The 23612-nt window shown below is 33.8% G+C and overlaps 2 protein-coding genes across 2 annotated transcripts in view; one reads left to right on the top strand and one right to left on the bottom strand.

The window, feature by feature from the left end:
- The window catches only part of LOC129232636 (phenylalanine-4-hydroxylase-like), a 62772-nt gene extending 41196 nt beyond the window's left edge, over window positions 1–21576 (bottom strand). The window contains exon 1 of the mRNA XM_054866771.1: window positions 21507–21576. Coding sequence (XP_054722746.1) covers window positions 21507–21557 — 51 coding nt within the window. The 5' untranslated portion in view covers window positions 21558–21576. The remainder of the gene's footprint in view (window positions 1–21506) is intronic.
- Window positions 1–23612, top strand: part of LOC129232647 (probable cytochrome P450 301a1, mitochondrial) — a 145324-nt gene that overhangs the window by 34286 nt on the left and 87426 nt on the right. The gene's annotated exons all lie outside the window — the stretch shown is intronic.

Raw genomic sequence — 23612 nt, forward strand, 5'->3', positions numbered from 1 at the left:
CATGCCATTTCCTTATTTCCTTCACATACCATGTTGACTGTTCGTTTGAACATGTCCAATGAGCCAAGTTTTACTTCTCTCCACAGCTGAAATTTTGACTTGAACCTATTTAGCTTGTCCATACATGTAACCCAAATTCTCTCCTTGTCCTTGCATTTTCCGATTCAATTTGTTAAGGTGCTCAAAAATGTCAGCCATGTACGCTAGTTTTCCAAGTCAATATTTGTCTTGCAACAAACTGGTGCATTTCATATTTAAAATCAAAAACTGTCGTACCTCGTCCCTCAATTCGAAAATTATTGATAGTACCTTACCACATGAAAGCCAGCGAATTTTTGTATGAAGAAGTGAGTGGTGATCTGCACCCAATTCTTCACAAAGTATACGGAGAAAAGGCGAGAATTAAAGTGTCTTCGATTTTATGAAATTCACGATTTTCGCGACTTCAGTCAAAGCTGACTTCAGCTCATCTGGTAAGATCTTTGCCATGAGAGCTTCACGATGGTGGAAACAGTATATGGTTTTAATTTCCAGCTTGCTAAGTCTCAGAACCAAGCTTTGAGAAACTACGATAAAATGAAATTAGTATCGGAATCGAAAAGAGGAAAACAAAAGTTTAAGCTGTGGCTAAAATTCTGGGCGGGAGGGCACGATCCCTGCCAAAGGGAGGGGCGATAATCCCGTTTGCGAAAGATTTAGAAAAAATTCTGCATAATTAGTTGATTTCATGGAAATTAGAATCCGTTTTCAAAAACTGAAAGTAATAGGATCACAAGAAGTTAAAAGAGGTGAGGCAGCAAATCCCACCTCTCCCCTTGTGGGTATGTCTTATTGCACAAGATCGACAGGGTGAATTGAGGAGTTACAGAACGATACAAACGCTATTCGGTTGTAACTTTAAAATAATATACATCGTCTCTTTCCTTTTATATATCTACGAAAATACCGCGGCACACCGGGTTCCTTGTCGCGGCGCACCAGTGTGCCGCGGCACACCGGTTGCGAAGCCCTGATCTAAATGACGATATCTCTTTAAATATTTGCATTAGCGAAACGCTTTAAATTAGTTAAATGTGTATTAATTTATTTAACAAATAAATACATATATGTATTTAAAAGTGTCTTCATTTTTTTCGTTTTACGAGCCTCAATTTTACCAAAAGCAAAAAAAAAAAAAAAAAAGACTTAATAAAATAATTTTGTATTTTTACACCATATTAAAGTATTTGACTTATAATTTATATGATACTTTTATTTATAATGTATATGATGTTGCTTTTTCAAGGGGGGGGGGCGCTTCATAGCATTTTATGGGTGACCATCACTCTTATGGTGGGGGGGGGGGGTATTCTCGTATATATGAAATGGAAAAATCATGTAATAGAGTTCAATGTTTTAATAAATAAATATATAATGCATTTTGCGCACACTTTAAAAATAAAATCAGTAACCTATTTTGAGTAAATATTTATATTTGTGATGAGCTGGAAAAGGGCAAGAACAGAAGAATCAACCCGAATGGTTCCAGCAGAGGGACTTGGTGTCATATTTAAATTCATCAATTTCTCTGTTGGTACTTTTCGGTACACTTTGTTCGTCAGAGAAATTGACTTGAGGTGAACGAATTCCGGAACGCGAAGGGTAGGTAAGTCCTGTCAAATTTTATCCAAAGATAAAAACTATCAAGTTTGATACAAGATATGTTTTTAAATTCTGCATTAAAAATACAATATGTTGATAGTTTTGTCTTGAAAATATTGAGAGAAAAACTGAAGTTTAAGATTGTTTAACAAACAATCCCCACTTTTCACAAGGTACCCCCACTCCAATTCCCCGACGATTTTGTGATTAGGAATGAAACTAGTAGATTATTTCATAATTTTTCAAAAATTTATAACTGTGCATATGTTATGCTGTTAACCATGCTATTTGTCATTAGAAATTCCAAAAAAAAAAAAAAAAATCCACGAATGATTCTAAAATTGCTTGTATTATTGCTCTTAGATATGAAAGAATTGAAACTGATATGGTATGCAATACTATAATAAAGAATTATATTTTAGAAAAAATCACGGAAAATGGATTCCGAAATTCTCGGAAACGTTTTTGAAAATTGTTTGGAGAATTCCGAAATACTCGGAAACGTTTTCGAAACTTTCATGAACCACAGCTGCACAGAATACTCAGAAACATTTCTGGAAATTACGGAAAGAGGATTCCGAAATACTCAGAAACGTTTCTGAAAATTACGGAAAGAGGATTCCGAAATACTCAGACACGTTTCTGGACATTACAGAAAGAGGATTCCGAAATACTCAGACACGTTTCCGGACATTTCAGAAAGAGAATTCCGAAATACTCAGAAACGTTTTCGAAAATTTCATGAACCGCAGCTGCACGATATACTCAGAAACGTTTCCGAATTTTTTTTACAGTGTATGCATCAGGACATTCATGTTCATTGCACTCAAGTTCGGACACAGTGGGCGGGGGATGTATTTTCGATTCTCGTCTAGGGCGGTAGAAATCCTTGAAAAGACCCTGCATATGCCGTTTTTCTGCTTTAAGGTTTTACCTGAACAAACAGGTGATGTAAAAGAAATCATCACGTATCGCTTATGTAATTCAATAAGGTATTACCTGAACAAATAGATGATGTAATTGAAAGAATAGGAAAACATTCTCTACATACATCAACAAATAAAAACAGTTGAGTTACAACGCCAACGGAATTCTAGAAAATAAGCAATAAAATTTCCAACCACCAAGCTTCAAGGAAAAGCATTTTCGCTAATTACAACTGGAAGAAGTCATTTGAGTGTGCAGAGCAATCACGGTTTTTATTTGTTCTTTTTCAAACTTTAGTTCGCCTTTAAATCGTAAACTTTTAAATCATTCTTTAAAACCCCAAACACGTGTACAAAATAATCTGAAAATTTTGTGCAATGAAATGTTGTTATATGACATTTTACTTTTCTATTACAAAGATATTTAGTCAATTCTTGTAAAGCTACTGTTGAGCAAAAATTCAAATTTAAAAGCCAACAGGAACACTACCAAGATAGTATACGCTGGTATGACCAGAGAGAAGAAATGGGGTTTTAAGTTGTGTGTGTCAGTGGAGAATCGTAGCTTGTAAACGGAAGAACCAAATTTGATAGTTATTTTTTTGTTTTAAAGTTGACTTTATAAAAAGTGTTTTTAACTAGTTCTCGTCTTTGAAGGACGTGAAATACGGGAGATATAACATTACATCTGACTTGGGGTCAGAACATCCCGTGTTCGAAGCCCGAGGCTGTAACACTCACCGACCCCATGCGAAATACATATTTACTCGTTAAAAGTGGTGGCTTGAAAGGCTCAATGTATCAGTTTTTGAGTATTTATCACTATTACAGAAGCTTGGAGATAATTTCTTTCCATCTCAGATCCTGTCTAACTTGTGGAAGTGGAGATATTTAATGGCGCATCAATCAATGGCTAATCCTGTTATCGTTCAATTTAAAGATCTACTGTATCGAAGGAATGGTGCCCACTCTTTATATGGATAATGCTACCCATGGACGACTACAAATGTATTTATATTATTGTGGTCATTATTTATATGGGAAAAATTGAATTTCGGAATTCAATAAGTGACGCCCCCTAGTTTTGTGAAAATATAATAAAAAGTAATCTGAAAAAATTAAACTCGATCGGTCAATAATAACACGTGCCCCTAGGACGTTAACTTTAGCACTTTTAATAATTTTCTCACAAATCTTCGAGTTTTTACTTCAGACCCCGTACATCGTTTCTTCTAGGTTTGCAAAATATTTTAATAGTGAGAGAATTTAAGTGGTATATGTACTTGATTGAAATGTTATAAGTTCTGAATGCTGGAGATCTTTCCAAAAAAAATTTGATGCGTTTATAATGGAATATCGGGTCTAGAACTAAGAAAGGCAAAAACTTCTTTAAAGACACTCTCTGCAGTATGATTTCAAGTGCATGATGATGACAATCCAAATGTAATATATCACAGTTCAGTTTTCGCTCTAAAAAATTGCATGCACAATTTATGCAGCCTGTTTTTCAAGCCGTTGTATCAAACACTACAGCATGAACAGTTAGCAATAAAGAGCAATCATCTAACGACCAAACGGCACGACCTTGAGGGTCACTGATTTGGACAAAATTCTAGATATAGGTCCATTTCCACTAGATATGAGCCCAGGTAAAGCACTTTGAATGCATAGGCTCTAGTTTGGCTGCAGCGAGGGTCCAAAGTTGCTAGTTTGGCCTCAGAAATGCAATGGCGTTTCCAGTAAAATTTCAGACTTCGACACTATGCTCGATGTCCCAACAAATTTGGCATCTTTTGTTAGTGAAACAAGTGGAAGGCAGAACACCTATTTATTTATAATGTATATTTAAATTACTTGAAAAGTTGAAACGATCTTGTATTTTCGTTTTTTTTTTTTTTTTTATGTGCCATGCGCAATAAATTAGAGATTTTTCTCATCTCCCTCTTTTTGCTTGTCAATGTGAAATATCTTTGATAGCAGACGAAAAATTTTCAATTAAAGTAAATGTTTTTATTAACAAACGATAAATACTTTTTACTAGCAGAGAATTAATTCGGAACTCCAGCGCTCGAATACGCTACCTTGCGGTGATTTACAAAACTGCAAATGAAGCGTTCCACGTGTGTCTGTTGACGTAAACACAGGCAGTTTGTTCTGAGTATTTATTAACGCAATCGATGTGTCTTAGTTTGCTTTCAGCTACAGAAATTAATTCGTCACTTAGTAGTATTCTCGAGCTTCTCAAAATAATGTTAGTTTTCATTATTTCCTTAATAATTGGTAAAAGCGAAAATACTGGATTAACAAACTTGGATAACGTTATACAAGGTAAAAAATTTTATTGTTTTGTATGAATTCGTAAGAATATGGGCTTTTTTTAAATCTTAAATTAATTAAACTTACCATATTTTACAGCAGCATTTAGTTGGAATGGACAGTATGCAAAATATTTTCTTGAATATATTATCGTAGAACAAAATGAATAACCGAGAAAGAATTTACTTTATTCCTTTTATTCTCAGCTGAAAGGTATCGCCAAATTTGTTTAGGGTTATATAGTTTTGGTATTGTGCTAGCAAAGTAGCCTTGGCGAGATTTCGCGTTTTTAGTTAAACCATTTTTAATTTTTATCGTGAGTGGAATAAAATGGTAGTAAGATTACAGAATTCGATAAGTGAAAGGAAATAATGGTCAATCAACTGAAAAGAAAACTACCACCATATATCCGTGAGAATTTTGTTGATGATTTGCATAACATGACACAATTAAATCGTAACTCAGAAATTAGAAAAATCGAAACAGAAAATTTTTAAATTAACCGATTCGGGAATGCAAGAGAAATAACTCAGCTACAAATGGAAAACAAGTGCTAGCCAAAGCAAGGCAAAGAAGTATCATCTTCTTTTGGTAATAATTTGTAATGTCATATTAAATTTTCTAGCATTAATTGTTATTCTTGTCAGGCCACAATTATTATTTAGTTTTATCAAGAATTGATAAATATCGAATTCAACATCGTGAAAATGGCTGCTTAGAACTATGAACTACGTACTTTGCATTAATGTTTGACGTTTAGTAATGCTTCTTGAATTCTCATTTCTTTCTACGTGGGCCAGAATATCCACAAGACTTTGAAAATTAATTTAAAAAGAATAAAGCGAAAAAATCATACGTACGAACAAAAATCACCACACTTTTAGCATTTTCTTCGTTACCATGTGCGTTTGTTTTAGTTTTCAATTCCGCCATTAGACAGTGACTTCAGTGCCCCCTATAGTTCGTTGGAGTTGCGATTGAAACGAAAATAATTCGTTTTATTTGCAAACGATAAATATCTTGTAAATATGTTATTTGTTATGGCATTCAAGTTATTAAAATTTACATAGACTAATAATAAGGGTAGACCGAGCTATGGCAACCCTTTTGCTGCTCATAAACCAAACCATGTGACTGGTGGATATCCTAGCAACAGCGGGCGTTAATCGTAGCAGACGATCAACGCCAACGCGAAATAAAATAAATAGAATTTATGGAACACGGAAGAATGATCTTTTATGGAGTCCAAATTGTAAATTTGTTATTCTAAGTTGTAAATATTTTGTTAATATAGTGAGTTTTTCGTTTAGATAGTATTGTGCATTTTCTTTAGTCAATTTCAATAACTCTCTAAGCAATAAAAGATGCAAGCGACCAAGAAGAATCAGCAAACGGTAAGATTTTTACCTACAGTTTCAATTTAAGATACCGATTAGTACATTTTTGCGTTAACGCAAAACGTTAAAACGTTTACGCCATTTCGTTCACGCCAACGCTGACAGCTCCAAATGAAATAAAAGTTACCGAAAACTGATCAAAAACTATTACTAATGTCAAAATAATGCATAACTAAAAAAAACAGTTCAATCTCTGCACCTGGAAGTTTTTTTAATGAAAACACATTGTCTTAAAATACATGTCGAGTGCCAAACTATAGATAATGCTGCCATCTAGCAACCATGCTGCCAAAGTCTTCGCCAAGCCCTTCCACTAGTCACATGATACATCTATGAACCAATTTTCTTCATCAGCAAGAATGAGAAAGCTCGGTCTACTCTTATTATTAGTCTATGAAAATTTAAAGAAGCGTCCAATTTAAATTTGAGAATAATTTTTTGTAATTAATTCAAAGGTAAGTGCATGCAAATATCTCATACTGCAATACAATAGCAGAAAAGGGGGGTAAAAATGGTAATTCTAAAAGAAACTTCTTTGCAATACTGGGTTATTTTACCAACTTTGGACCCCCGTTGCAGCCGAACTAGGGCCTATGCAGTCAAACCCCTTTACCTGGGCTCATATTTAGTGGGAATTGACCTATATGTAGGATTTTGTCCAAATCCGTGACCCTCAAGGTCGTACCGTTTGGTAGTAAGCTATCACATACAACTGAAGAAATATCTCAGGAATTCCGAGTAGCTGTTCAACATTGGGACCTGAAGCTATCATGGTAAGCCTATCGGAGTTTTTTTTTCCAGTTACATCTGGATGTAGCTTTGTATCCCAGTGAATAATTAAAAAATCTAAATTTAAATTCATGAAATTTGATTTTACCTCTCGAAGATTTTCTCTTGCTCTCTTAATGAATGTACGATTGATCTCAAGGTCATTTGGATTTAAATTTACTGCATCTACATAGACTTTTAATAAATGAATAGCATCTTTGTCCCTAATATCGCATTTGTCTAACAGTGATGAAAGGAGAGCAGACATCGATAGTTGTCAAGTTTTTTTGCGTTGTGGTAGACCAGATATAGAAAACAGGTTCAACAGGTTAGGATAGATACCCATTTTGGATTCTAAATCTTATGAATTGAAAGAAGAATTTGATGATAATAAAGGACTAGGTACTGAAATAGAAGAAAATTAATTTAAAATATAAATTTTTGATCCGATTTCCGATCAAAAAATTATTCCGATCTGGAATTTTTTTAAATTTATATTTTAGATGAGGAAAATCAGTATATTTTTATGTTAGAGTAATCGAGGATTTTTCAAAATTTATATTTTAAGAATCAAAAATTGCATAAAAATTAAAGTATATTTATAACTAAAGAACAGCGAATTAAAATATAATTGCCATTACTTATATTTATAGCATTAAATTTTGTTACCCTATTTGTCAAACCTATTACGTACACAGGAAATTTTGTAAATCAATACCCCCAACGCGTGGAGGAGACAATTTGTTGTTGCCAAAGATCATTCATTAATGACCTTTAGAGCCCCTTGTGTCCATCTTGGTGGAAAGAAATGTTCCTCTGTCGCTTTTTGAAACGAGCGCAGAATAGCGGTATTCCTGACCCAAGGCCATTGGTGTACATGTACCCTCTGTAACATGTAAAATTTTACAGAATGAAACTGAGAGATTGATCGGTCTGGAAGTAGCAATATCTATTAAGGTTCAAAATTACTTGAAATATGAAACGTAGCAATATTTTTACATAAAAATGAGAAAATCTGCAATTTTTTCTTCGATACTCAAAAAAGGGGGCACTAGGGGCACGGGTTAATATTCAAGGATTGACTTAAAATTTTGCAAGGATCATTTATTTGTATAATGGAACGAATTGAGGGGGCGTCGCGTAAAATATCTAAACCTTCAAAAATAAGAACCATCCTAATATATATATATATATATATATATATATAATATACTAGCCGCCTGCGGCGACCAGCTGGTTCGCCTTCTTAAGTCATTCGCCTTTTATGCAAGCAGCCACCTACGGCGGCTGTTTGGCTACCTTTACCTTTTTACTTAGCATTTGCCGCCGTCGGCGGCTGTTTAAATAAATTTGGCAGCAATATTAATCAATCCATCTCTATCTTTTTTTTGTGCCATTCACATTTTCATGCCAAGATTGCCGCCTTCGGCGGCTATCTACCTTTACGATCCACCTCTATTTATTTTAACCTCCCCGCCCATTTCATAATAAAAGCAAAGATCACTTAAAAAACCGCTTTTTTTATTTAAGTTGAGCAAAAAAAGTTATCTCCAAAATTCCCCGTAGTGTGCAAAAAGTAGCGTTTGACAAAGAAAAGAAAATCTCGCTGTTTTTATTAAATTAAATGCGCACAACTATGAAATGTTTCGTTTTATAGATACAGCAAAACGTCCAGCTTGGGGGTGGGGAGGGGGGATGGAAAAAGAAATAATACGAACCCTAAATAAAAAAAAAGGAAAGAAGAAAAGCAAGGCTGCCGGAAAAACACGTGGTCATCACGTCATAAAATTTAGAAGTAAGTTATATAGTAAAAAAAAAAAAAAAGATTAACATTGTTTGCGATTAAGATTCCGTCGTAAATATCGAATCGGAATCCAAGTAGTGACGTCAGAGGCATAAAGGAATGAAGAACCTTTTTTCGACGATGCGTGGAAAGACATGATGTGTTCAGCTTAAAAAAATTGTAAAAAAAAAACTATTGCTTATTCTTAAGATTTTTTTCTTCTGAAGAGGGCGAAATGTTTTTACTATTACCAACTTAAATTTTAGAAATGAGGCTTTGATATTTCTCGTAGGATGATATTAGAAAAAAATAAAACCCGGAAAAAAATGCAAATTAAAGGTTTTTTCAAAAATTCGTAAAAAATACAAAAACTGCTCTGTCTTCAAATTTTTTTCATTCATCATATTTAAAATTAAACTTTCTACACTACAGTACAAAAAATATTTGTTTGGTGCGATTGGTTCGGGGTCTGTGAGGTAAAAAGCACTAAAAAGTGCAAAAAAAAAAACACATAAAACATTAAATAACTTTTTTCTAATTAAAATATCAAAAATCGAAGCCCGAGGTGCACATCTTCGGCAAAAACAGCACCTGTATACCAAATTTCATCTTTCTTGGCCTTGCCGTTTTCCCGGGAAGCGTGCCACACACACACACACACACACAAACATCTTATTTTATTATATGTATAGATATATATATACAATATAAATAAAAATTGAAATATTTGCGTGAAAAGCTTAATAAAAGTTACACCCAAAAAGTTAAGCTTCATAAAAACTGACGAAACTGTTGTCCTTCCTAGTGTTATTACTTGATCTTTACCACCATTTTTAATTTTTAAGATTCTGTTAAGAAGTTTGATAAGTCTATAAGAAAAATTGTTGATGACTAAAAGAAAAGAGAGAAAGGAAAAGAACACAAATGCAACAGTTGATAATGATTCAATTGCACAAACGTGTCATTTATACAATCACATACAAATTCTAATCGTCATAAACGTAGTTTTTAGCATTTTAACTTAGTACCTAAACTTATGACATGCTAATAACTTTTTTTTTTTGGCTCTTCCGTGCATCTTTTGAGTCTAGAATATTCATTGACTTGTGCTTTTTCCCATATCACCAAGGGCAACTAAGGCAACGAAGGTACTACTATAATCAAAACACCGCTCTCGCTTCTTCTCCAAATATAATCCTTTATTTGAAGGCTGCTCCTTTGTATTTGCTCAGCCCATTAAAGGCATTAAAATCAGCCTTCATAACGTATGTCATTACTTGCTTCATGAATGCCCAAAGAAACGGAAGATAACGATCGGGATGACCTCCCCTCCCTTCTTCCTTTTTTCAGGTCTGCTTTTAAAAGAAAAGATTTCTTCCCCCTTTTTTTATCCAGAGAGAGAACACCAGGACGGCTTTCATCATTCCAAGGCAAAGCATACAAAGCTCTAATAATCAAGAGAAGATATTTTTAATAATGTTTAGGAGGTTATCTTTGTTACCCTTTTTCATAGCTTCATGAATAAAATTTAGGATTAAGATGCAGATATAAGAGGAAAAAGTATTGTGATAGCCTTTTCGGGGAAGGGCATTAATTTTGTAAAAGAATAGGATGTGATCAACATTAACGGCTTGATATTATGCCCGCTTCTCAGTGGAGTCGAATTCTTTAAAAAATGTCCCGAGTTCAGTTCTAAATTAGAAACAAGCATTTTTGTCCATTGTAACTATAATATGTTTTTCATATTTGAACGAAATAAAGAAAAAGAATAAAACACTATTTCGGATATAAATAAGAATTAATTTACAAAACGAGTGAAATTTGCGCTGTTTTTACAGGACATTTTTAAAAACTAAAAAAACATGGCATCTTAAGAAATTTTAGTTACATATTGTTAAGATATTTTAGCAATACTTTCTTTAAAATACTTCCTAAAATATTGTATCAATTATTTTTTCAAGTCACGGACTTTTTTTTTTTTAACTACGTCAAAAATCTGTAAAAGATCTGACAGTACCTGATTGTTTCATTGCATCAAAATCTTTATTCATTCAATGGCACTTAAATTCTTTTGCATTCCTTAAATCAAAGTATGTTGCTTGTTTTAACATTAATATTGTTAGAGTTAGAACAAAATTTTGACTTTTGGCGCGTTTGAAGTTCTTAAAAATTTCCTCTAAAAAGTAGTGTAAGTTGAACTTTTTTCTAAAGGATAATACTTATCTATGCTCAAAAATACTGCTTTATTGTTGATCTCTATTAAATTCAAATCCGAAAAACATGTTTAAGTGCTCCCAATTGCAAGTTTCAGAAGTTTTGCTCTGAACTTGTTCGGATACTTCAATCTTCGTTCTTATTAGTCACATGCAATGCAAAATATATTTCCCTACCTATTCTAAAAATAAAGAAATCCAGAATAAGCATTCAGCACGCATTCCTTATATATTGTGACGAAGTAGAGGGACGTAAAATATGTCATAAAAATGCATGGTTTATTTCCATTCAGAACTTTAATTTTCCTATGCATTAAGTAGTTCTGAGTTGATTAGTGCAAAAAAGTTTGTTGAAAACGATTATTGCTGCCGAAAAAACGCATATTTCTTAAATTTTTCCTCCCCCCCCCCTCGCAAAAAATTGACTATTTTACTCCTAAAGCCACAGCACAGCTGAAAGAAAAATCATTTCATTTATTAACCGACTTCAAAAAAAAAGTAGGTTATGATTTCGTCATGCGGCTTTTTATGTATGTTTTCGGATTATACCAAGACTACTGGATCGATTTGAAAAATTCTGTTTTTGTTTGGAGGGGTATACTTCCCAGATGGTCCCATGGTAATTTGGTCTGAATTTGATAAGGGGTCAGCTTAAGTCAGCGAGCGGAATACGTTATTTTCGTGACCGGTGTTATTTCGTAGCAAAGGTTTTGTCTTCGTCTTGAACGAGAATTCTAGCGGTATATGGAGGATTAATTTTCGCCACCTGTTAATTTAACCTATAGGTGTTACCAATGTTTTACTACGTAACAAAGCAGGAAAATAAATATATTTTGCTATTTTAATAGCTGAATCAATTACCTTAATATTATTTTTAACTAAAATAACTTAATTTATTCACTTTTTTTTTTTTGATAATTCAGTTTTTAAACATATTTAGTGTCCAAGGGGAATTGAATACAGAACACCCCTCCCCCGATGATTTAACTTATTATCTTTAATAATATGTTGTAACTGGTGTCTGATTCCTCAAGTTTGACCAGTATTCTAGATCTCAGCAAAAACAACTCTGTTCTAAAAATTTCCGCGCCAAGAAAAACTTTAACTATTCGCCACAAAAAAGAAAACCTTCATCCTAAACCAAAAAACCCTCAGCCTTAAAAAGTCATGATATCTAGTTTGCCCGTCAAGTATCTGCCAAACTGTCATCCTCCCTGTTCTAATCTTTCATCACACCTACTTCCATTAGAACTTCCTCACACCTTCAACTCCTCAGAAATATGGATAGATCCTTTAAATTGTTTATCTTGTTTGGCGGGAAGCTTTTTTAATTGAGGTAGTTGCTTGGTGAACAAAAAGCTTCCCGCCAAACTAGATAAACAATTTAAAGGATCTATCCATATTTCTGAGGAGTTGAAGGTGTGAGGAGGTTCTAATGGAAGTAGGTGTGATGAAAGATTAGAACAGAGAGGATGATAGTTTGGCAGATACTTGGCGGGCAAACTAGGTGTGACTTTTTAAGGCTGAAGGTTTTTTGGTTTAGGATGAAGGTTTTCTTTTTTGTGGTTAAGAGTTAAAGGTTTTCGTGGCGGGGAAATTTTTACAACATGGTTGTTTTTGCTGAGATATCACATCTTTTTGCATTGATATTATTACTTTGTCTGTATTTTTGGAATTGAGAATTTCAAGTCATAAATATTCAATTGAAACAACGTTGTTCTGTGTTTTTAAGGAACAATAATGGCAAGCTTAATTTTACGTCTTGTTATTTTCTGACCAGTAAGGTTCTATATTCGTTTGGTGAGAATTGGGCCGTTTAAATTTTATTACAATCCTTGTATCCTCTCTGTTGCAAAGAAAACTGCTTGGATAATAAAATACTATATTTTAAATTATATTGTTTTGAACTATTTTCCAACTTCGCAAAAAATTATATTAGAGCTTCTTTATTTGACGGATTATTCAACATTTGCATGAAGTTTTTTTTTTTTTTTTTTAATGTTTTACAACTTGCGAGCTATATTAATCCAGCTTTTCAGTTATTATTTAATAACTTCTTTTTTTTAATTTGTGGAATATTTTACGTTTTATGGGATAATTTCAATTGTTGGGTGAGTTATCTTTCTTTTGATGGAACTCTTTGTCTTGTTTAATACCTAGTTTTGTTTAAAAGTTCACCAAAAGGACAATATAACAGATGTTATGACCAAGCAAAATAATTTTTAAAAAATCAAGCCTTTAAATATTTTAAATTTGAATGTTTCAGAGGATGTATGCAACTGTACTCTATGTCAAATCGTGGATACCATAAATTTGCCACAGTGACTGCGTATGAACGTGGACTTAGCTCATTTCAAAAGTCTTGCTTAAATTAATTGCAAAAACTTTGTCTGTTAACAAATTTGGGAATGAATTTTGGGGGACTACCATAACTGATTGAACGTCTCCTGATCAAATTAACGCACCTAGTGGATCTTGGACCGTTATCAGTATCCAACCCATGACCTTTTTAACCACGAACTCAATGCTTCACTGAGCACAATACGTGTTCAAAACATACTATTTAGCTACGTGCTGAAAGCAACATTTTAAAAATCTATGAGGCAGTATGAATAAAAACACTATCTTCAATTTGAAGTAAAACCCTATTTATGAAAACATAATTTTCCCATGAAATTGTTGCAACAGTTTTATTACTGTTCCTGCAACAAATTATGTTAATATAAGAATAAAATTAATTCATTGGGAGGGGGGTAAAACTGATAATAGCTATAAATGTTTGCATCATTTGAGAAACCTATGACGCTGTCCATGCCCGAGTATGAATTATATAATTGCACTTCACAGTTCATAAGCTAAAAACCAATTTTCTGATTCAATTTCACTTTAAAAATTTTGATTTGATGTGGAAAATGAATACCGATATTAGGTAACAAAGCTGCATCTCAAAACTTCTTCCGCTCGTAACATTTTATCTATGACAAACTAGTTTTCTAGCCCTTGTGTATCCAAAAAACAAATTTAGCTCTTGGATTCTGCTCTTGCTGTACATACTGAACATTTCGACATTCTCGTTCGCACAATTTCGCTACATTGCAGCAAAGATTAAATCCGAGGATTAAAACCGAGGATCCGAGCAGCAAAGATTAAATCCGAGGATCCAAGGATCATCGGACAATTTCACTACATTTCGCTACATTGCAGCAAAGATTAAATCCGAGGAAAGTTTTAAATCCGAGGGAAAATAAAAAATTGGAAAACGGTCAAACTGTAATTTGCTAACTTGAATGGTTAAAGATCCGAAGTCATCTTAGCTTCCGACTGTATCCCAACGGTAAACAAGATAACTAACTGGAAAAAGAGACGTGGTTCATTGTATTGAAAAACTCCTCAACCGCAGACTTTTTAAATATATCCGTGGATTCATATCATTGAACTGACATTTCGCTACATTGCAGTAAAGATTAATGGACCAACCTTTTCAGATAAAGGTTGATGTTGTTTTCGAAAGTTGAGACTCTTGGTAAAAAGGCACTAAATTTAAGTCAATTTCATTTTTGCACCTTCTTATTGATATCAACGGGAATATTGCTAGCTAAATAAGCACCGAAAGGTTAGTAGCAAATAACCTGGAAGTATCTTCCTGCAGTAGTAAAAGGTAAGCTCGAACTTGAAGTAGAAGTTCTTAAATGTCGCAATGCGACCAAGTCTCCCATAGTCCTTTTTAATATGGGTTACACAAGCTTACCTACCGATGTTCTTACAGATTAAGGTCCAGCATACCAAAATAGATCTTCACATCCAACTAAGTTTTCCAGACTTCAGCAGAAGAAAAATGAGGAGTCCAGGAGGATTTTTAAATCATGCCTAAAAAGCAGATCCTTGTAGGCTTATCTGGAGAATATGCTCTTCGCCCTTTTCGGTTCTGATAATAAAAGAGAGTCATTGCAGTATACAGAATGATGACAATCAGGGATCGAATTGGGACAAGGTGCAGTCTGTTACAGTTTTACAATCGCTAGTTCTCAATGCTTGTGACCTCATTGAACTGAACAACTTGTTGCAGATATCATCATAAATGGCTTTATACAAACACAGTAACGTAATTTAGTTAGAAATGCTTTCTTTGAAAACATAGAAAAAAAGTGTTCCAAACTTAAACAGAGTTCATAATTACCATTTGAAAAAAAAACATTCCCTGAGTTTTTCTGATGTGCTCTCTATATTGCATATGCATATTGCATTATTAACCCCCGAATTCGACAAAATTTAATTGCTTAAAGTATCAGTAAAAAAAATGCAGAGCATATGCTGCCGAGCCTACAAGTCTCTAAAAATGCAGGTTTGTATGCAAGAAAAGCCGAGATTTTTGTGTAAGGAGTACAGAAACGTGCACCATCGATAAAATAATTGGCCTCGAGTACTACGTACGAAAAAAAAAGCGTTCCAGGTTCTCAGTGCACTCTTTCAAGAGTTGGTGTTTGTTTTTCTCCTTGCGATATAAGGAACATTCAAATTATTTCAGTTTTCTCTGAGGCGTATGAAATCTGTCAAATAAAAACTGCATCAATAGTAGAGTTAAGTTTTTTTTTTTTTTTTTGCACTAAAACAGAATGCGGGTATGTTGTTCTTTCATTTGTCTTTATGTTCGAATTATTGTGAATTATTAGCATTTTATTATTAGCAGCAGCTAAAGTATGTTTTATTTTACTTTTATCTTGCTTTTTTTTGGGGGGGGGGAGGGGTTCAACCAACCGGGATTAAATCACGTTTAGTGGTAGGTACTGGGGGATCCTGGAGAGTAGTGTTGTGTCTTGTGTGGCCCCTCTCTTAGTTTAACGTTCAATAAATCGAATTATAACCAATAGAACTTTCTCTTTTCGTAGTATATATCCCTATTCGAGTGCTTGCTGAATCATTTGGTAATTAGCCTCACAGCAGTGTAAATATTGAACTTAATGCATACCTAGAAAGAAGGAAAGATACCACTGGTCTCCATAATAGCCCCTAAAGAATTTTAAAATGAAAATAGAGACACTTTTTTCTTTTCTCTTACTCGCTGTGAAAAGAAAAGATGCTATTCACTGTAGTTTCACATCTAAATTTATCCTATTGAAGGGGAATACCACTGGAATGCTCACTTCCCACCAGCCAAAAGGTAAAGCTATACTCTATTCATTAAAAGGATTGAGAGAAAGTAAATAAACAGGATGTCAGAAGGTTTGCCACTATCCCACTTTGAGGGGGTTTTCTGAAATAAAAAGAAAATTTCACACTTCTTTACTTACATCTAGTCTATCTTTCCCGTGAACTCTAGAGCTTCTCTTCAAAAGATAAATTACCTTTACATTTTGGGATGAAGATATAGCATCACTGAACATTATTATGCATTTAGTTCTTACTTAGTGATGTGTGGGCAATGACTCACTCTTGAAAACATTTTAAGGCAGGCGAACATCCTAAATTTTTTTTCTTCAATATTCATTGCATCTTTCTGAAACTTTATAAGATTATTGAACATGACATAAATAACACATTTTGACTGCTTATTTGTTAAAAAAAAATTCCATAGTTTTTTTTTTTTTTTGAAAAAATTGCATACTTTTAGCAAAAAAACTACCATTTCCTTAACACTTCTAGTGCCTTCATTTTTTCATAATTTAAACTTTTTGTGTCTAGCTCTTTGTGAGATACCAGAGAGTGAAATGACCCTCCAATTTGAAAATAATTAACTAAAAACAGGTTTTATGGGTAAATGTTTGAAAAATTCCCCCGAAAAACGTGCTTTCTGAACTCTTAAGTTTCATGTATCATTATTTCAAAACCACATATTACACGTGCATTAACTTTTTGAGGTTTATATCACAGTAATTTGTTCAATAACCAAGTTTTGCTAAGTTTCCAATCTTTAAAGTCAATACTTTTTTCGCTAGAGCTGTTGGCGTAAATTAAAGTTTGAAAACGCGGTTATGAGAAAGTCAAGAAAGAAAAAGTAAATTTCAGTTATAAGCAGTGCATTTGATTCTTTCTAATTTTTCTATATTTTTTAATTTGAAATTTCTTCTAGTTTTCTCAATAAATCGTCGATTTAAAAAAACAATTGCGGATTTAGAAAGAAGAGCACTAGGGATCTCTAAATTTCTCAAAATCTCAAAACAATTTTTTTTTTGAAAATTAGGGTGTTCACCTACTTAAAAGCTCTCACTCAAAAACCACCTTAGGAAAAGACCACACTGCTGCCGTTGGAAGCTAAAGCGCTGTATGTGTAAAAATGAGTTTTAGATACACTTGAAGAAACGCGTTGTGTATTCTATACTAAAACGAGCTGATGTGTGCATCACATGACTTCCTTTTATTCCAATTTAACGTCATTTCCCCATTACTGGCAATTTTAATGTGATTCAATAGTTTACTCTCTAAATATCACCAACAGTGCCAAATTGAAACAGATTTTTTTTAAAAAATCGCCAAATTTGTCACCAAGTTGGCGACAAAACTCGGCGACCAAAAGACTGGCGATATATCGCCAAGTGTCCGCCAAATTATAACACCACTTGAGTTTACATCGAAATTCACAATTATTTCCCCCCCCAAAAAGGGGCAAAAGACCCCTTTAAAAACAACCGAATGCAACCAAAAGGGGGAAAGTGCAGAACTAGACCCCACTAGGAGTCTACGGACCAAATTTCAACTTTCTAGGACTTACTGTTCTTGAGTTATGCGACATGCATACGCACATACATACATACGTAAATACCAACGTCACGAGAAAATTCATTGTAATTAACTCAGGAGTCGTCATTATGGATATTTCGCGTGTCTATACGTTCTTAGGCACTTATCCACGTGTGGTCGAGTCGAAAAAAAAACTCAATATTCATTCGGGGGTGAGTAAAATGGAAATTAAGGTCGATTTCTGAGTGAAAATTTTTTTGCGAATACAATACTTCCTTTTTTGTAAAAGGAAGTAAAAAGGAAAATGTTACAATTTGACTTTTCTTTTTGTCTTTATTGTTAGCGGAAACCCAATTAGCAAGTTCGTACCACAAAACTAAAGAACAATAGGTGACAAAAATACAAAAAAAAAAAGACAATTCTGCAGCTACCGTGCTTTACCATCCCTTGGCAAACTGGTCCCTTCAGTCTTACTAGTGCTAAATAAATAATTAAATTTAAAAAGTTTGTAAACTGCAAATAAAAGGTGACGTGCATTATGGTAATATGACCAACATTGAGCATTTTTCCTTCATACTTCCGGTAGGAAACCTCAATATTTTACAAAAATAATACCAACGAGAGTTAAGGCAAAATTAACCAGACAGCATTATGAAGGCTACGCAGATGCTAATCACAGCATTGCGACGCTGTCAGGTTAGGTTCGCCCCATATGTTGTGGTCTCTTATCACGAAACTTTCTTTTACATCTTTCTTGTGAATTTCCAGCTCTTACAATTTATCGCTCTCGGTTCCATATAAAATGAGCAAAAATGAAAATAAAAAAGATAATTAATTTGAATTCTGAAATTTTGAATTCAAATTATGTTTTTCGCAATCACGAGTTGCGACAGGGCCCTACTCATTGGGGGCTATTATTTCTAGAAACAGCTTCTGTTCCCCCAAACCTATCCCTCCTACCGGGCGGTTACGTGTGTATAGTTGTGTATGTGTAGGCACGCGTGCGTGCATGTGTAGTCTTGTGTGTGTGTGTGTGCGTAGACCTGTGTGTATACACGTAGGCGTGTGTGTGTATGTGTGTAAAGGCATATGTGTGTGTGTGTATATATACATAAGCGTGCGTGTATGTAGGACATGAACGCCATCGAACAGGAGAAACGGATTCTAGGAGGCAGTGCTCGGAGCCGCGCCTGCGGAGGTCGGTGGGCGGTGGTGCTGGTGTCCCTGGTCCAAGCTGAAAAAGGAACCACAACGCCAAGGACGGTCAAATGAAAGCAATAAGCAATCGTGATAGCTCAAAAAAAAAAAAAAAAAAAGAGGTGTTCTCATGGTGATAGACTTTTTATAAAATTTGGTATACATGTTCATTTTATGCATGAATATTTTGCCTCAATATTTTTTTATTTTATTAGTTACATGTAATTGAAATCAGGCCCACTTGAACAGTATTCACCCAAATGCTAAATGATGATGCTTGAAGACTTGTATTTTATTAACTAGTTAATAAAAATATAAAAATTCCATATTGCTGTAATCTTTAAGTAGGGCTCTGTTTTAAAGTAACTTTTTCAAAGTTATGACAGTTAACTTTTAACTGAACTTTGAAAACGAAAAATATTTCATTTTTAACAAAATCGGACGTTCTAGTTTGTTCTTTTCTCAACGAGCTTTTATCAATTTACTAGCGTAATTGAAATTCATTCCCAATAGCGTGCAAACTTTCATAAAAATAATACCTTACTTTTAAAGCTATCTTTTAATTCCTTTGTTTTCAAAAAAAAATTTTAATCTTTAAGGTATTGCGTAAAATGATGTTTTTCGCCTTCAAGTAAGGACAAAAATTTAAATAAGGGAAACGTAAGACAATTCTCAAATTTTATGCAGATATAGGCTGTTATGTTTATTATGTGCTTGAAAAAACTCAAAATTGCCTTTTGATTTCTAAACTTTAAATTAATTTCAAAGAAACAGTACTTTTTTTTTACATTTTACGAGAAATGGCAGGAATTCATTATATTCCTGTTCAGCAATTTTTTAATTTCACTGAAATTAACAATCCCCCCTCTCCACCCCCACCCCTCAGCCTCAAAAAATAGTATTTATTTTAAAATATGCAGTTCATTTGGTGGCCTCGGAACGGTTTCCTATTTGCTCATGCGTTTATAGGACACTGAAGGACACTTTAGGAAAACTGATCCACATTCTCATAGTATGTAATTTTGCTAATTTTTGCATGTGCAATGAGTTTTTTTTTTTTTTTTACTTTTAATTGAGGCTTTTGGTATCAAAATCAGCTCAATCCATAAATTTTTAAAAGTGGTTTTTTCCCATAATTTGATGATGCTTTGACTACACAATCACTCTACAAAGCGATTTCGGACGAATCTCTCTCAAGCTGGTCGAAAACCGCTGCCAAAACCCCATTTTACTTCAAAACCAGTTCAATCCTTGAATTTTCAAAAGTGGCTTTTCCCCCAATTTGATAATTCTTTGTCTATACAATAATGCCACTTAGCGATATGGGACGAATATCTCAATCATGACGAAAAGCTCTCTCAAACCCCCCTTTAAGTTCAAAACCAGCTCAATCCATGAATTTTCAAAAGTTTTTTTCCCCCTAATTTGATAACTCCTTAACTATGCTATCATGCCGCAAAGCTATTCAGGACCAATCTCTCTCAATCAGGTCGAAAACCGCTGCCAAATCCCCGTTTTACTTCAAAAGCAGCCTGTTACAACATTGAACCGTAAAAATGTTTGAGTAACTTCAACTACATTATTAAAAAAATTGCATAATCGTCTCATATTTTTGGTTGTACATATGGCATAAAAGTGATCAGATCAATCTATATTATTTTTATCCAAAAAACCAAACAATACTGTTAATTTAAGAAAGAAAAGAAAATGATATCATGTACTGAATATTTTTCAAACCAAAAAGAGTAGTTTAGAAAACTAAAGTAAGCAGAGCGTGAAATGTTTTTTTTTTTTCTGGAGCAATTACATTGCTTATTGTTCTAACTTGACTGTCCTTGATGTTACGCTGATTTTATTTTCCCCCCGCCTCCCTCTGAGCACCACCGTCGACCGGCTCCTCTCGATGCTGCTCCTCTAGCGAAAACCGTCTCCAGGTTGCGTCCATATCCTACACACACACGCATGCAAACATACACCTACACACACACACCCACACAAACACACACGCCTACATATACACACACTCACACACATGCCTGTACACAAACACACGCCTACACAAACATACCCACACACACACATACCCACACAAACACACACGCCTACATATACACACATACACACACCCACACACCACTGCTTGTACACAGACAAAAACACACGCCTGCACACACACGCCAACACACGCACACGCCTACACACACACACGCCTACACACACATATACACACACACACAAACACACACGTCTACATATACACACTAGTGATTGCGAAAAAAATAATTTGCATTCAAAATGTCAAAATTCAATTTTTTTTTTTTTTTTGACGTTTCTGTAAAATGATGCTAAGCTCATCCACATCCTGAAAGTATTGAATTTTGCCAGTTTTCTGATGGTACAATGTTTTTCTTTCCTGACTAACTATCTGCTAACCGTTCTACTTTCTGAAATATTCATATTTTGCTTGAAATTATTGTTATTTAATGTGTCTGCTGAACTGTTAAACACAAATGCATGCAAAAAAAAAAAAAAAAAAACATGCCGTCGTTTCAATCTGCGATAATTTTTAGAAAAATTAAAAATTTGTTACCTCTTTTGTTACACTTGCGACTTGATACAAGGTTGCAGGTGCCTCGAACATTTTCACAGTGATCTTCAACTTCAGTGACGGCTCAAGAAAATGATCCGAAACCAAAATAGAATCGAAGATGTGACGTCAGTCTGCCTGTCAGCCAATCATAAAACTCACGTGATCAATATTCTCTCCTGAAGCTACATAGTTTCATGAACGCTCGTAAATATTTAATTGAATGAAGTAATAAAAGTGCGACAAAATGAAACAAATGAAATGTCGGCAAGTTATTAGTTACTACATTTTATTCCCATATGAGATGTATTCAGCTGGAAAATAACCATCAATCCAAAATAATATTGAACACTGAAATTTTAAATTCTATAACGCACAGACATATAAAGTCTAGACTCAAGAAGTGTTGTGTACAAATATTATTAGGCTTGAGCTTTTAATTTTAGATATTCGCAAATATTTCTTAAGTAATATTTGTTTGGTGCATTTAAATACAAGTCACTCAAAAACTCATTTCGTATCAAGCGATTTATAGAAATGGCTATCAAAATGTTTTATGTTTGTTATGAACTATGATAAAGGTGAAATCTTTTGCTATATGAAGCAACTGCAAGTGTCTATAGTAGGGATGTGTCGTTCATGAACGAACGGGTCAAAAAGAGCGAATCCTTAAAATGAACTGATCCGAATATTTTCTTATTATATTTCCGAATATTTTTATATTATGTCTCATAAAGTGATCATATGATTTCGAGTTATTTTATGAATACGAGATTTTTAAAAAGTAAAACGCAATTATATCCTACACAGTTACACTCTAGAAACGTAACAATATCATGTCGGAGAAAGTTATTTTAAATTTTATAATACTTCTTCAACTGATTTCCATTTAAGTAAAAAAGATAGTTCAATCATTTCTCCTAAGAACATTTTTTAATTACAGCACTCTATATATTTTTTTTATATTCCATTAAAAACTCATTTTTCTCAAATTCGTTTATTTTATGTGATTTTGCTGGGAGCGATTCTGTCTCATACATTGAAGAAATTAAACGGAGTAAATCGGGCAAAATGTACCGATTATTTTTTGCACATAGAATAAATCACTCTTTTTAAAAATAACTCTTATTTTTGTAACACGCAACACTTTCCCCATACATTCCATTGATAATCTATTTTTATGTTTTTCGTAAAAATCGTTCATTTAGTATGATTTTGTTTGGACATATTTGCTCATCATATAATAGCGTTCGCTAGGATTCATGTTTGAAAGGTAATGCTTCAAATCGTTCCTCCGTAACACAAAGATCACGATTTCGCAAAGAAAGCAATAATTGAAAAAATAAAGAAATGAAAAGACTGAAGTTTGATGCGTTTATTCAGTTGGCAGAGCCACTTTGTGTATCAATCTGTCAAGCCGATAAAACGACGCCAAAATACTACAAAATACAATATAACATTATCTAATATATTGCTTGATAAGTGATGTTGACAGTTTTAAATCATTTTTGTCTAATCACGAGAAAAGCTGTACATTATTTAGCATATTTAAGGCGTCACGGGTCATAGGTTTATTCAAAATTGCAAAAAAATAAATAAATAAATAAAATAAAATAAATATTCCTTTTCCACTTCATTTTAAATTCCTTCTAAGGTGTTTTGAATTACGGTCCTGCCCTTCAACGTTCTACAGTAGCGGTTCCCAACTTTTTTCCTCCTTACGAACCTCTTTCAAAATGCCGAAGAAGGTGGCGAATCAACGGTGCAGCGAATAGTAAGTGACAGTTAAAAAGAAAGAAGAAAGAAAGCAACGCATACAAAACTAGTATGTTGTGGCCATCACGAAACTTTCTTCTATATTTTTCTTTTTTTTTCTGATCCCTCCCCATGCTTGACGAGGAAGCAATATTCCCAACAAAAACAAAATTACACATGCAAAAACTTGACGACTATCCCAATGTCTGAATTATTGCAAAAGCAAAGCAAAGAGCGAAAATTGAAAGTTATTTTAAAAGCCTTGCTTGAATTAATTACAAATATTTTATTTGTTAACAAACATAAGATGGCAACAGTTAAAAATTTTAAATCATTGAGATAATATTTCCGATC

The sequence above is a fragment of the Uloborus diversus genome, chromosome 1 (assembly GCF_026930045.1).
Source record: "Uloborus diversus isolate 005 chromosome 1, Udiv.v.3.1, whole genome shotgun sequence".
In the NCBI taxonomy this organism is placed as follows: Eukaryota; Metazoa; Arthropoda; class Arachnida; order Araneae; family Uloboridae; genus Uloborus; species Uloborus diversus.